The 15,507-nt window shown below is 38.6% G+C and overlaps 1 protein-coding gene across 2 annotated transcripts in view; it reads right to left on the reverse strand.

Annotated features, from left to right (window-relative positions):
- The window catches only part of LOC127432957 (T-box transcription factor TBX5-like), a 37,220-nt gene that overhangs the window by 15,167 nt on the left and 6,546 nt on the right, over nucleotides 1–15,507 (reverse strand). Inside the window, exon 9 of one of the 2 annotated variants that reach the window (XM_051684504.1) lies at nucleotides 9,953–14,600. In XM_051684504.1, the coding sequence (XP_051540464.1) occupies nucleotides 14,257–14,600 (344 nt within the window). In that variant the 3' untranslated portion in view covers nucleotides 9,953–14,256. The remainder of the gene's footprint in view (nucleotides 1–9,952; nucleotides 14,601–15,507) is intronic. The other variant, XM_051684512.1, reaches the window with a different exon arrangement.

A 15,507-nucleotide genomic window follows, 5' to 3' on the forward strand; every position in this document is an offset into this window, starting at 1 on the left:
TCTGAATCCACCAGTGCCCCACAATGATATAGTTACTTGAATTTCCATTTCCGCAAGAAACTTTTTTTTAAATTTCGATTTATTCAAAAAACCTAATTTTTCAAACTCGTCCTAGGCCGTTTGCCCGATTCTCACAAAACTTGGTATATATCATATACAGACCCTCTTGACAAAATGTTATCAAAAGAATTTAGATGCGTCAAATAATTCCAAAGATATAAGCAAATATGTTTTGGGCATGGCCTATAATGACTAATTAGCCTACATCTTGTGAGGGCAATTTTCAAACTTAACAAAATTTGTACAGATGGATAAGAGAACACTCTGAGGTAACATGCTGAGTTTTATTCATTTTTGATGCTAGGGGCGCTATAACTTAAGAAAATCCTATTTTTGCAACTGTGCTCAAAGCAGGTGAAATGTCATTCCAAAATAGCTGTCCACAGCATCCACAGGATCGTTTCTGTCAAATTTGATTATTTTGGTCATCTCGTTATATGTGCTTGGCCCCCGACAGTAGTCGCTTGCGGCTATATTCTTTTTCTTATTCTTATTTTTTTTCTGGCCTAAAAGTGTCTGGGCATCAGAGACCGTAAGTCGTGGAGACACCAAACTTGGCAGAATGGTCCCAAATCCCCCCCACTACTCAGGCGCACAAACGCACACCCATCTGACCCTAGGTGGCACTATAATAAACACTTAAGTTTTGACTCATATCTCTGCAACTGTAAGGCTAGAATCAAAATTATTTTTTCCTCAAATTCCTTCCGTCTTTAATTTTTTTTCCACCATTTTGAATTTTTTTTTAAAGCCTACCAAAAGTTTGGAATAATGAACAGATTTTGCTCTTATGGAAAGAAATTGGTACTTTTATTCACCAAAGTGGCATTCTACTGATCACAATGTATAGTCAGAAAAATTGCAAAATTTTACTGAAAAATTACTATTACAATTCGAAAAAAATGTTCAGAACTTCTTAAACTACTTCAAAGAGTTCTAATCAAAAAATCCTCCACGTGCAGCAATGACAGCTTTGCAGATCCTTGGCATTCTAGCTGTCAGTTTATCCAGATACTCAGGTGACATTTCACCCCAAGCTTCCTGTATTTCACCCTCCCCATCTCCGTACACCACTCTGGGAACGAGGGTACTCCATCTGACTTCCATCCTCTTAAAATAACCTGCCTACTAATCATCACACTGGTCAAAACGCAATTTTTTATGTACTTATCCTCCAAATTTATGACTTCCCCATCTCCCAAAATACAGTCTGGGGCAGAATGAGACTTGAGTGCTCAATACATCACATACAAAACTTTGCACATTCAACCAAAATTCTTGGATCTTACGACACCCCCAAAAAACATGGGTTGTGTCTCCATCTTCTGAATGGCATCACCAGCAGGTGGGTGTGTCTTTAAGACAAAGCCTATACAATTTAGAAGGGGTCCAATAAAATCTATGTAAAATCTTAAATTGCACATGGCGCACACTTGCATCTCTAGATGCAGACTTGACGTTTTTTAGAATCCACACTCCCTCCTCCAATAACAAGTTTAAATCTTCCTCCCATAATCTTTTGAGAGAATTTAAAGCTTTGTACCCCAGATGCTGAATTAGCAGGGAGTAATACACTGATGCCTCATGACCTTTCCTGAAAGCAGTAATCACCACTCCCAGAGTATCTGCTGCTTTAGGGGGGTGTGATCTACTCCCAAAAGTAATGCAGAGCAAGTGGCGCAGCTGTAAATACCTATATAATTCAGATCTGGTAATCCCAAAATGTTGAATCAAATTTTCAATACAGTGCATCCAGAAAGTATTCACAGCCCTTCACTTTTTCCACATTTTGTTATGTTACAGCCTTATTCCAAAATGGATTCAATTCACTATTTTCCTCAAAATTCTACAAACAATACCCCATAATGACAATGTGAAAGAAGTTTGTTTAAAATCTTTGCAAATTTATTAAAAATAAAAAATGAAAAAAAAATCACATGTACATAAGTATTCACAGCCTTTGCCATGACACTCAAAATTGAGCTCAGGTGCATCCTGTTTCCACTGATCATCCTTGAGATGTTTCTACAACTTGATTGGAGTCCACCTGTGGTAAATTCAGTTGATTGGACATGATTTGGAAAGGCACACACCTGTCTATATAAGGTCCCAGAGTTAACAGTGCATGTCAGAGCACAAACCAAGCCATGAAGTCCAAGGAATTGTCTGTAGACCTCCGAGACAGGATTGTATTGAGGCACAGATCTGGGGAAGGGTACAGAAAAATTTCTGCAGCATTGAAGGTCCCAATGAGCACAGTGGCCTCCATCATCCGTAAATGGAAGAAGTTTGGAACCACCAGGGCTCTTCCTAGAGCTGGCCGCCTGGCCAAACTGAGCGATCGGGGGAGAAGGGCCTTAGTCAGGGAGGTGACCAAGAACTCGATGGTCACTCTGACAGAGCTCCAGCGTTTCTCTGTGGACAGAGGAGAACCTTCCAGAAGAACAACCATCTCTGCAGCACTCCACCAATCAGGCCTGTATGGTAGAGTGGCCAGACGGAAGCCACTCCTCAGTAAAAGGCACATGACAGCCCGCCTGGAGTTTGCCAAAAGGCACCTGAAGGACTCTTAGACCATGAAAAACAAAGATTGAACTCTTTGGCCTGAATGGCAAGCGTCATGCCTGGAGGAAACCAGGCACCACTCATCACCTGGCCAATACCATCCCTACAGTGAAGCATGGTGTTGGCAGCATCATGCTGTGGGGATGTTTTTCAGTGGCAGGAACTGAGAGACTAGTCAGGATCGAGGGAAAGATGAATGCAGCAATGTACAGAGACATCCTTGATGAAAACCTGCTCCAGAGCGCTCTGGACCGCAGACTGGGGCGAAGGTTCATCTTCCAACAGGACAACGACCCTAAGCACACAGCCAAGATAACAAAGGAGTGGCTACGGGACAACTCTGTGAATGTCCTTGAGTGGCCCAGCCAGAGCCCAGACTTGAACCCGATTGAACATCTCTGGAGAGATCTGAAAATGGCTGTGCACCGACGCTCCCCATCCAACCTGATGGAGCTTGAGAGGTCCTGCGAAGAAGAATGGGAGAAACTGCCCAAAAATAGGTGTGCCAAGCTTGTAGCATCATACTCAAAAAGATTTGAGGCTGTAATTGGTGCCAAAGGTGCTTCAACAAAGTATTGAGCAAAGACTGTGTTTAATAAATTTGCAAAGATTTCAAACAAACTTCTTTCACATTGTCATTATGGGGTATTGTTTGTAGAATTTTGAGGAAAATAATGAATTTAATCCATTTTGGAATAAGGCTGTAACATAACAAAATGTGGAAAAAGTGAAGCACTGTGAATACTTTCCAGATGCACTGTAGATCTCAATACTCCGCTCTCATATAGGTCACCGAGTGTATTAACCCCCCTCACAATCCAATCTGACCAACAGAAAGGGGACTTATTAATACATAATTTAGGATTCAGCCATATGCTCGAGGCAATGTTTAAATAAATATCTGAGTTAAACACTCTGGATACTTTTGTCCATATCGAGTGCAAATGCGAGATAACGGGGTGTGACTTAACTTCTCCAATTAGTTTAATAGAAGGGCTTTGCAGTGTCGAGATAGGGGCAAGAACTTCCTTTTCAATACAAAACCAGGGAGGGGCTTTCTCAGGTGGAAGCGACCAGTGAGCCAAATGTCTGAGACCGAATGTATAATAATAAAACAAAATCTTGGGTAGGCCTAACCCTGTGAAAAGCTGTTACTGGGCAGTACACTGTCAGAGCCAAAGCTTCGGATTTAGACCAGTTAACTCTGTATCCTGAAAACTTAGAAAAGGAAGTAATAATTCTATGGAGGCAAGGCATAGATCTAGTGGGGACAAAGACAAATAATAAAATATCATCTGCATAAAGAAAAAGCTTATGCACCACACCCCCTGCCACCACCCCTGGAAAATCATCTTCCCTTCTTATCGCGGCTGCTAATGGTTCCAGGGCAAGACATAACAATAATGGGGAAAGAGGGCACCCTGCCGGGTGCCCCTATCCAGAAAAAAGTAATCTGAAATTAATCCATTCGTTTGTATTGCCACCACCGGGTGTCTATAAAGTAACTTGACCCATCCAATAAAAGTATTCCCGAACCCGTATTTTTCCAAAATCTTAAAAAGATAATCCCATTCTACCATACCAGACACCTTTTCGGCATCAAGTGAGATGGCAGCGACCGGAGTCTGATCATTCGCCACTGACCACATAATATTGATGAGGCGCCTAATGTTATCAGAAGAGCTGTGTCCCTGAATAAACCCCACATGGTCTGTATGTATAAGAGATGTCATAACTTTACTTAGTCGGTTAGTTAAAATTTTTGACAATATTTTAACGTCTAGCTGGATCAGGGAGATTGGACGGTAACTCTTACACTCGCTTGGATCTTTGTCTTTTTTAAGAATCAGACTGATCCGGGCTTGTATCGTAGTTGGCGGAAGCTTTCCATTCTTTAATGATTCCATTTAAACTTCTAACAAAAGTGGAGCCAGTTCTGTAGCATAAGATCTAAAAAACTCTGCGGAAAAGCCATCTGGCCTTGGAGACTTGCCTGTAGGCAGGGCCTTAATTACCTTGTCAAGCTCCTCCAAGGTTATCTCAGAATCAAGAGAATTTTTTTGCTCCGTCGTCAATTTAGAGAGTTCGACAAAGTTTCTAATATCCTCATCAGTATACGAAGACGTGGAACTATAGAGATCAAGATAGAATTCTTTAAAAGCATTATTAATATCAATGGCTGAGGTAAATATTTCACCACCAGCAGATTTCACTAAGGGAAAGGTAGAAAAAGACTCTCTCTGTTTTATATATCTAGCCAAAAGATTCCCTGTTTTGTCCCACGACTCAAAGTATGACTGTTTGCCCTGAATAGCCAAAACTCCACCTTCCGCGACAAAATAGTATTATATCTGTATTTCAGTCGGGTCAATTCTCTGAGGCCTTTGGACGACATTCGCCGCTTCAGCCCTGCCTCGGGACTTTTAATATTCCCTTCTAACTCCACGAGTTCTAGTGCCCTGGATTTTTAGATGAATGAGGCATACTGTATGATCCGGCCCCTAAGAACCACCTTAAGTGCCTCCCAAGCCACGCCCACAGAGTATACTGAGGACCAGTTGGTCTCCATATAAACATTGATTTCGGTCTTTAACATTTGTTGGAAATCAGGATTTTGCAAAAGTGATACATTAAAGCGCCAGCTATATGATTTCTTTTTCTCCATCTGTGGCAACACCTCTAAACTCACCAGGGCATGATCTGAGACTAAAATGTTTCCAGTTGAGCAATCCACAACAGATGAAATGAGGGACTTTAATATATATAAAAAAATCTATTCTAGAATAAATCTTATGGACTGATGAAAAAAATGTATAGTCCCTACCAGATGGGTTCAAAAGTCTCCAAATATCTGTAAGACCAAGATTTTTACACATCCTGTGAAGCATCACTGTTGCTCTAGGGGGCTTACACACTTTTGCCATCAAAAGATTAAAGTCTCCTCCCAATATTATATCCTGAGGGGTGCCAGCGGCTTGCAACATCCCTTCAAGATCTATAAAAAAGCCCTGATCATCAGCGTTAGGTGCGTAAATATTAGCCAAAATGAAGAAACACTATTTCATATTTCTTACGTTTAAGAAAATAAATAACTTTCCTTCTTTTTATGGAGTGCCCCAACCCATTCACATTCCACATGGAGAGAGACAATCCACTTATATTAACATTTGACATTTTGACATTAGAAAATATAGATTGTGTGACAAAAACAAGATTATAGAGACCACATTCCCCATTAGTTCAACAATCAAACCTCGAACTTCCCTCAGAACCAAACAAACAGAAAAAAGAAAAAGTGTGCATTAACCCCGTGCACGTCAGTGCCAACCGGCGTCAATCCCTCTAAACTCAAAGAGTCCATGCCTACGAGAGCCCCCATAACAACTTTGCCACCGGATTGCTCAAGTCCAGTGCTTCTGTAAACATTTTGTGAGGCAAAATTACATAACAGAAAATAATCTAGAAAACAAACTCCAGCCAATAGGCATAATAAACACAAAGAACATGTAGATTCATTCACAGAACTGTCTCGAAGGTGTGTTCCTCCACAAAACAAGCTCTAGTCTCTAGCGGAACCAGCACAAAAAAAAAAAAAAAAATTATGTGTGTGTGTGTATATATATATATGTATATATATATATATATATATATATATATATATATATATATATATATATATATATATATATATATATAAACCCATATAAAGCCATACAGTTTCCTCAGACAGACAAACAAATGTTCAGTGAGCCGGCTGGTCATGAGTGAAGCAGATGACATAATCCTCCCAATATCCCCTGCCGCTAGGCAGAACCAGCACAAAAAGAAACAAAACAGACGTCCCGGTTCCTCGGACGGTCAAGAGTGTCTTGTGCGATTTCACTCAGAGGCCACATAAGAAACACACCATGACTTCCTCAGTCCATTGATTTTATGACAGACATCGCTTGTAGGCATGTAGATATTTTACGGTCATACTTAGTATCAATTCTCAATCTGACTGGGAACTTCCATGTAAAAGCAATCTTTCATCAATGCAAAAGTTTCTTGAAGGAATTTTATTCCACAAAACAAACTCCTGCCGCTAGGCGGAACCAGCACAAAAAGAAACAAAAATGGTGCTCAGTTTCCTCAGACAGCCAAGAGTAAGTACAGGGAGTCAATCCACTCACATGAGAAACACCAAATAGTTTACTCTCCCATTGTTTCTATGAAAGACAAGGCTTGCTTGGGACAGGTAAATACTTTGCGGCCATCCTTAGTATCTATTCTCAGCTTGGCTGGGAACATCAGAGCAAAAGCGATCTTCCGTTGATGTAAGAGTTTCTTGCATTCCTCGAATCGATCACGTTTCTCTCTTGTTGAATTCGCAAAGTCCGGGAACAAGAAAATGTTGTGATTCTTCCAAGAAAGATTCTTCACGCCTCGCGTAACATGAGATCTTTATCGGATGATCTCAGAAATTTGGTTAGAATTGATCGGGGCCTGTCTCCCTCAGTGGATCTGCGAGCCGGGAGTCTGTGAGCTCGTTCGATTTCCAGCTTATTGCCTGTTATAATTGATACGTAGAATTTGTCATCATATTATTATTAAAACAATAACTAACAACAACATTCTAATTGCATTATTGACTGTTTTTACTGTTATTTATAACTACTTAATTTTACTGTTAAGATGATGATCATCATTATGATCACATTCATATATGAAACACTAAATCACTTTGTCACTGGAAAGACCCTTTTGTACCTGCAGTCTTTATATTGAAATGTACACTAGTATTCTCTCCTTTTTATTGTTTGTCATTTTATATTTTTTATCATTACATTGTAAATTGTTCACGGTGGGTATGTTTACAGAGTATGTTTACGTAAGACTGTAAGTTTCTCTATGAGTTGTGCATTGTATTGTCTGTAATTTGCACAACAGACCTCATGAAATGACATTAGATTCCACTGTATACTTGTATATTTGAATGGCAATAAACCAAACCTGACTTGATTAACTGTGTAAATGGAATTAGGACAAAATTAATGTTAACACAGAAGACAAAACATTTAAAAATATTTTGGATCTGTGAAATATTCATTCAAAAATATTTAAAAAATGTTTCCTTTGAGGTCAAGTTGGAGGCCAAACATCTCAGTTTGCTAAAACCATATTCAAGCAGACACAAAAGATTTAGAGACATTTATTTATTTATTTTTTAAAAAAAGGTCCAGATTAGTGAAACAAGTGTTTGTGAAAGGTCAAGCTGTGGACATTAGGTCTCGCACACGTACGCGCATACACAGATACACACTGCATGGCTGGCGGTGCCACCCGTGGTTAGTGATATCATTATGGCAGTTTTACATGGAGGGATTAGTACTCTAACTAATGGAGAGTGACAGTGGCTCCTTGTTGCTGAAGGATACTGCCCCAGAACATTTGGAGGTGGGGTGCAATGGGGGGAGGGGTGTGGTGCCCCATTCAGCCCCACTTCGCCCTTGTGCCATGCGTCATTAGTTTAGTCCGAACTCATTTCCACACTCTGTTGATGATCATTGCAGATTTTCAAACACAGTCACATGAGAAAAACATTAATGAGGAAAAAAAATGACTAATTGGAAAAATACATATATTAGAAGATTTCTTAATATACACTTCAATATTACTGAATCAAAACATCTTGTTTTTGTATGTTACAAAACAAGAAATAACAGATTCTAAAACATTACAGCATAAATATTGATGTAAAGTTTTTTGAGGCGTCAGTTGAGTTCTGTAGTGTGTGTATGTCTGCAAGCTTTGACTGAGGATTATGAAGTCTCCATAGAAAAGAGTCTTTTTAGGATGAGCTGTTGGGGGAGGGGCTTCTAGACGAGGGTTTTCTGGTCCACTAAGCACCAGATAAACACACATACATGCACTGACCCACTCTGAATCCGTATGACTGTTGTATCTAAAAGTGTTTATTGACTATTACAGACTATAGAGTGTTTTCTTTCTCAAGTTCAATGAAGCTTTATTGACATGAATATTGAAGTAGAGGACAAAAATGTAGAGGAATGTTTTAGTTTAAATAAAACATTAATCTAAAAACACATTGACACATTTTTTACTTGAAACATTTAATTTTTCTATAAATTTTTGTAGCTTTTTGAAGAGTACATAGAGTAAATTTAAGATTGGGTATTTAAAATTTAAAAAACAAAATTGTCTTATGGTGTGGCACAGAAAAGAATGAATTTGCCTTCTATTTCTGTTAAATCACTTTACCTACTTATCTTCCTCTCTCTGCTTGAGAATAATTAACTTGATGGTAACGCTTTACAATAAGGTTCTATTCGTTAATATTAGTTTATGCATTAGGTACATTGAACAAGCATTAAACAATATATTTTTTAAAGCATTTATTAATCTTTTTTAATGTAATTTAATAAAAATACAGTTGTTCATTTTTAGTTCATATTAGTTCATAATGCATTAACTAATGTTAACATAGACAGCTTTTGATTTTGAAAATGCACTATTATATGTTGAAATTAATATGAAACAAAATTAATAAATGTAAAATGTAAATAATAAATGTAAATAAATGCTGTAAAAGTATTGTTCATTGTTAGTTCATGTTAACTAATGTTGTTAACTAATGTTAACAATTGGAACATTATTGTAAAGTGTTAAAACTGGATTATGAAACTACATTGATGCTTCTCTTTTTAAAATTTTATATATTTGACTTCACATTTTCCTTCAAGTAGGAAAGACTAAAATATGCACAACTTCCTTTCATTCTGTAAATAATCACATTTAATATTTACACAGATTGTTCCGTCTTCTGTCTTCTGTTAGTCTTAACTCTAAATATAACTAAACCTGAGATAACTTACTTGTTAAACTTTGCTTTGAGGACATATATGATGTCTTACAGGACAAAATTCATTATCATACCCGTTTGTTTAAAGATTTGTTTCTGATATTGTTGAAAATATTGAATTGAAAAGCTGACATCCCAAAAAAAAACACAATTTATAAACGTGAATGAAAATAACTTAGTGCAGAATGTAAACAAATAAAGAAGTAGTTGTGAGCTGCACTGTTAGAAACTCAAATATTAAGATGTATGCCTTTCAATCTCCTACCACTTCTCAATAAAGACTAATTTCGCTTAAGTGGGCTTCTTAACAATGCACGGACTAATACCATTACAAGCTAATATCAGGGAGGTAAAAGGGCCCTTAGAGGACCACGCATGTGTGTCTCAGAGTGCACTGGGGGCAGCGGCATGTTTCCTGAATGTTGCCATTAGGTTTGAGAAAATGAGCCCAGATCACTTAATTACCAGTAAATCAATACTTTGCTGGAGCAGGAAATCCAGTAAGGGTCAGAGGCTTTCCAAAGACTTCATTTTGATTTGAGATTTGTATCTAGAGGAGAACATCAACAGGAGTTGGAGATTACCATCCACCTAAAACATAGAGTTCCTCGGAGATGAGACAGGGGGAATTCAGTGATGGCAGATGCTTTTTTTTTTTCCCCAAACAAATTCACCCAATTTGGAATGCCCAATTCCCAGTGCGCTTTTTAAATCCTTGTGGTCGCGTAGTGATTCGCCTCAATCCGGGTGGTGGAGGATGAATCCCAGTTGCCTCCGCGTCTGAGACCATCAACCCACGCATCTTATCACGTGGCTTGCTGAGCGCGTTGCCATGGAGACATAGCGCATGTAGAGGCTTCACGCATCCGTGCCCAACTCACCACAAGCCCCACCGAGAACGAACCACATTATAGCGACCACGAGGAGGTTACCCCATGTGACTCTACCCTCCCTAGCAACCGGGCCAATTTGGTTTCTTAGGAGACCTGGCTGGAGTCACTCAGCACACCTTGGGATTCGAACTAGCGAACTCCAGATGCTTTTTTTAGACTGAGTTCATATTTGCTCCAGAATGTACACATTTCTTGATGCCTAAACCATGTGCTTATGTCCCAAAACGTTTCTTAAAATTGTCAGGAGCTGGTTTGTTTTAAAATACAAATAGACTGCTCTCTAAACAGTCCAAATATTTAAGCCATAAAACGTCAGAAGATATGAGGCCTTTGACTCCACAGGGTCACAAAAATAATAATAATTATAATAATAATTTTACCCCAGCGATGAGACAAAAACGGGTTAGATTATTTTCCTCTGAGCAGCACTGTTAAAAAGCCTGGTTTTAACATGATAAACTATTTTTCCCTAAAGAACTTTCCAGTCATTCCTGTAATTGATCTGTCTCTTTCTCTCTGTTTCTCTGTGACAGGTAAAACTCTTACATGAGGTGTGAAACTACAGCTCTGAAGCACACAAACACATATACTGCTCCGTTTTTATATCCACATGATACACCTTATCTTGGCTGGTTTGTTGATATATATTTTTTTAATTAAATAATGTGTAGCAAAATAAGACTTTGGAATAGTATTATTATTATTATTATTAGATTTTGCGACATTATATTAATGTATTACACATTATAGAAATGGTCAGATTCATTGATTTAGCTTGATTATATAATATTATGACCTATATAAATATACTTGTTTTGGAAAGAGCCATACTTCTGCAATCATGACAATATAATCTATCAATAACATCAAAATCTATGAGTAAAGTCCCACTTCATATCAACATTCAGTTAAATTGGCTATAGTAAACATCAAAAGTAATACAGGCCATAACATTTTATTTCAGCCTCATATTCAAGCAAGTTTCAAAAAACACTTTCACAAAAAACAGGAACTTTATATTTATCGGGCTAACGCAAAATTAATTAATCATTAATAAATTAAACAATTGCATTACAAATCAGTTTCAGCAAGCACAATTCGTGACCTTAAAAAACAATAAATAGTTTATCATAATAAATAATCTGAACATGAATTTCACAACATTAAAACTTTCTTTAAAATTACCACATTTCACTCAGGAAATTCTTATTGCTTGGTGTATCTATAAATAAATGTCCATCTGATACTCCCCTCCTCCCCATCTCTCTCTCTCTCTCTTTCTCTCTCTCTTGCCTTGGGCCATGACAAGATAGGTACCATCAGGGCTCACTTAATGGACTGTGACACGCACAGTACACAGCATTCCCTTTCCTCCAGTGCCGGAGCTAGGGGCTGGCCAGGGGTAGCCGTGGCCACAAGGAACTGAAACCTGACCACCCCATTGGCTACCCCACTTGCAACTGCCGTTTTGGTAATTGTTTTTGTCTTGGGCACAATTTAGTTTTTTAGAGGTGGAACCGTCTCTGTACAACCGCAACACACACAGGAGATTTAACATGTGCACACACCAAGGTCGCCGCACCTCTCCATCTGATGATACAAAAATGCTGCCCGAAAATTTCTGTGCCATGGACCACAGACTGATCGTTGGCATCTGCCCGGCCACCCCTGTGAAAAACTCCTGGCTCTTTGGAGAGCCTGGCTTTCCTCATCATAATACAAAGTAAAAATAAACAAAATAAAGGACCCCCATCCCTCTGAGGCTAGTACATGTGTGTTCAGATGGAAATGAGGTTTAAGATAAGTAGAGTTTAATATCTGACAATATTTTTCATTTGGGTTTGTTATTGTTTGTACATTAACAACAATTTTAACTGTGTTTCACCAGAAAATGTATTAGTGTGGACATGGCCTAATCTTCACAAATACTGACCACAGTGTAACAACCTGCCACCTTTGTTTTTTTTTAAAGAAAACTTTTGTTTTTATCCATAGAGATAATGCCTTGGGTTTAAATGGTGCTGTTTTTTCCGCTTGTATCTTGATGAGAAAAATATTTATCTGTTTAGGTCTGGAAATGGTATAACAGAGATTCTTACTGGAAGCTATTTAATTAGCCACAAAGCCACACAAAATCTCACATACATCACTGAAGATGCAGGGGACATGCACATGTCCATCACTGGATTCAGAATAAGAGGAGATGATAATACTTTTTATATTATACTTATATTAGCACTCTTAAAAATAAAGGTCCTTCAACAGTTCTTAACAGCATCTTTGGTTCCTAATCTTACCAAGAAATACTTTTCATTGTATAGGGTTCTTGAGTTTGCAGAAATATGAAGCTTATAATTTTACAAAAGCACTTACATTATTTTTTCTGTTAAAACATGTTTTTATTTGAGCTGTAAAGTGGTTTAAATAGTTGTTTACAGGTTTACTGTGCTACGTCACCATGGCAACGAAATTGTAAAATTGGATATTTTACCACATTAAAATCATGTTTACCCTCATATTGTTTACATTTTGTTGCTGTACTTTTGAAACAGTGTGTTTTTTACAGCCTGATCGCATGAAATTTACGCGAGAATTGCAATGTTTTCGCAAAACTGAAATTACGTGCTTCTGCAGTTTCCAAGTTAAATGTACAGTGGAGAGCGCCAAATCCGAGCCAAATAATCAGACTAGGTTTTTAAAGTGAATTTTAGATGGAGTAAATCTTTTAATGAGTAAAACATGCCTCCCTAACCTAAGACTTTACCCTAAAACCTAACCAATAGTGTCCGAAAAGATAAACGAGAGTTTAACAAAACAGACATCGTTACTCCTAACCTAACCAATAGTGTTTTAAAATGCCAATTCGAAATGAAAATCACATTTTCGGAAGCAACCACGTCATTTTGTGTCACTTTAATGGCACTTTCACTTTCTAGCATCTTTGGCTGGACTCAAACTGGGTCGATGAGTCCAGAGTCCAAAGTCCAACACTATCAGGTGAGCTACTAAGCAAGTGTTTCATTTTGGAGTAAGCGTTTATATGTAGGTGGTCTACAAGTGTTAAGATATATCATTTTTTTAAATCATGCGTGAAAGTAAAAGTGTTTTGATATCATAACACAGCGGGGGGTGAGTAACAGAGCGGAAAATAAGTGTTTATAAACTCATAATCACCAGTTGTACTCGTGATTTGTGTGACAATGAATAAAACGCACAGTTGTTGTAGTGTATGTTAATTTCACCAGGAAACTGCAGCGAAATGTAGAAGGTGGCACATAAAAGTCAGTTGGCAAAAATGTATATAGAGTAGGCCCCACTCATAGTTCATTCTATGAGACCAGGTTGCTATTTGAACTTTTACAGATTGGCCCCATTGTAGTTACCTCACTGTAACCCTGAAAGAAAAAGAGGGACGAGTCGAAATAAATTTTTGTGGTAATCAACATTATGTCATAAATGCTGTCAACTGAACTTTTATTGAAATTGGAACCTTCCTTTAAAGCACCAACACATAGATGGAAGTATAGGAGAGTTAAAATTTACTTGTGTAAGAGTTTTCCTGTGCCATTGTGCTGTTATATCATTTTTGGTTCTAATTAGAACCTTAATTTTTAAGTGTGAAGATCAGTTTATTTTGATAATAATAAAAACATTAACACATCTTAAACTGCCAGACTGTGTTTGGTTAATGACTATGTAGAAAATGTGGAGCAAAAATAAAATGCTAACTTGTGATTTCAGGATGTAATGAGTTATGAAGTTACGACAATTATTCACAGACTCTCTCTCACACACACACACATTCCACATACTTGCTCAGCTGCCCCCACACCAACTGCTTGGCTGTTGATTTTGGCTCAATGATCGATTGCAAGCTTAAAGCGAGAAATCAGTCATCATGCAATGCGACTGGACGCCCACCTCACAGGTATATTGTGGATACAGTTCCTGAGGGAGGTCAGGGGTGGGACCAAATGTCCCAACCATTTCTTTCGTAGAGGAAAATCTTTGGTAAGTTGTGCTGTCTGTATATGATGCCCATCTGATGTCCTCCATGCCCACCTGAGAGCCTCCATACATGCAAGGCTGCTGCTGTGCAGAATCCATACTGCAGGGGACACTATTTACAGTGGCCACCTCCGGGGAGAGCTGGTAGGTGAATAGGTGATAGGTGGGGTCATGAGTGGGAGGAGCTTCATTGAGGGTGTGGTCACAGTCACCTGCACACAAAAAAATCAATTGACTCAATAGAGCGCAACAGTGTCCGCACACTTTTTCAGCTGTCTGGGTCCAGAAGTATTTTTCCCATTCATTTCTTCCATAGACTTCGATTTGTAAAGCATAAAACCAAACCAACCAGCTCTGAGGTGAATTGCAACATTACAGACTTTGTTTTAAGGCAATAAAGTATTTGAAAATCCAACAAAAAGACAAGGGTACAAGTCTGTGTATTTACCAATTTTCATGAGGGCACAGACTACAATCCTGTGAATGACATAATCGAATACAAACTATGGAACTATATAAAACTATTGATTTTATGTTGGTAATTATATGTATAGAAACAATGTAGTTTACGTTCATTGTGAAATAGTCCGATATACACAAATATATAAGTAGTTTGAGAGTGCAGGGAGACTGACTCATTTGCGTCATTCAGAGTGCGTCACGGGAGTGGCCAGATGCTTCCAGGCTTGTTTCGTGGGCTTTGTTGGCCGCAGTTCTCTGATTAGTGACGCTTTCTCAGCTGGACCATCGATAATGTAGTTGTTCGACGAATTGTGCTATTAAAGACGATATTTTTTCTCTCCCCTTTTCTCCCCAATTTGGAATGCCCAATTCCCAATGCACTCCAAGTCCTCATGGTGGTGTAGTGACTCACCTCAATCCGGGTGGCAGAGGACGAATGTCAGTTGTGTGGAGGTTTCACGCTATCCTCCGCAGAATCCACGCACAACTCACCACGCGCCCCACCGAGAGCTAGAACCACATTATAGCGACCACGAGGAGGTTACCCCACGTGACTCTACCCTCCTTAGCAACCGGGCCAATTTGGTTGCTTAGGAGACCTGGCTGGAGTCACTCAGCACGCCCTGGATTCGAACTCGCGACTCCAGGGGTGGTAGT

This window comes from Myxocyprinus asiaticus, chromosome 4 (assembly GCF_019703515.2).
Source record: "Myxocyprinus asiaticus isolate MX2 ecotype Aquarium Trade chromosome 4, UBuf_Myxa_2, whole genome shotgun sequence".
In the NCBI taxonomy this organism is placed as follows: domain Eukaryota; kingdom Metazoa; phylum Chordata; class Actinopteri; order Cypriniformes; family Catostomidae; genus Myxocyprinus; species Myxocyprinus asiaticus.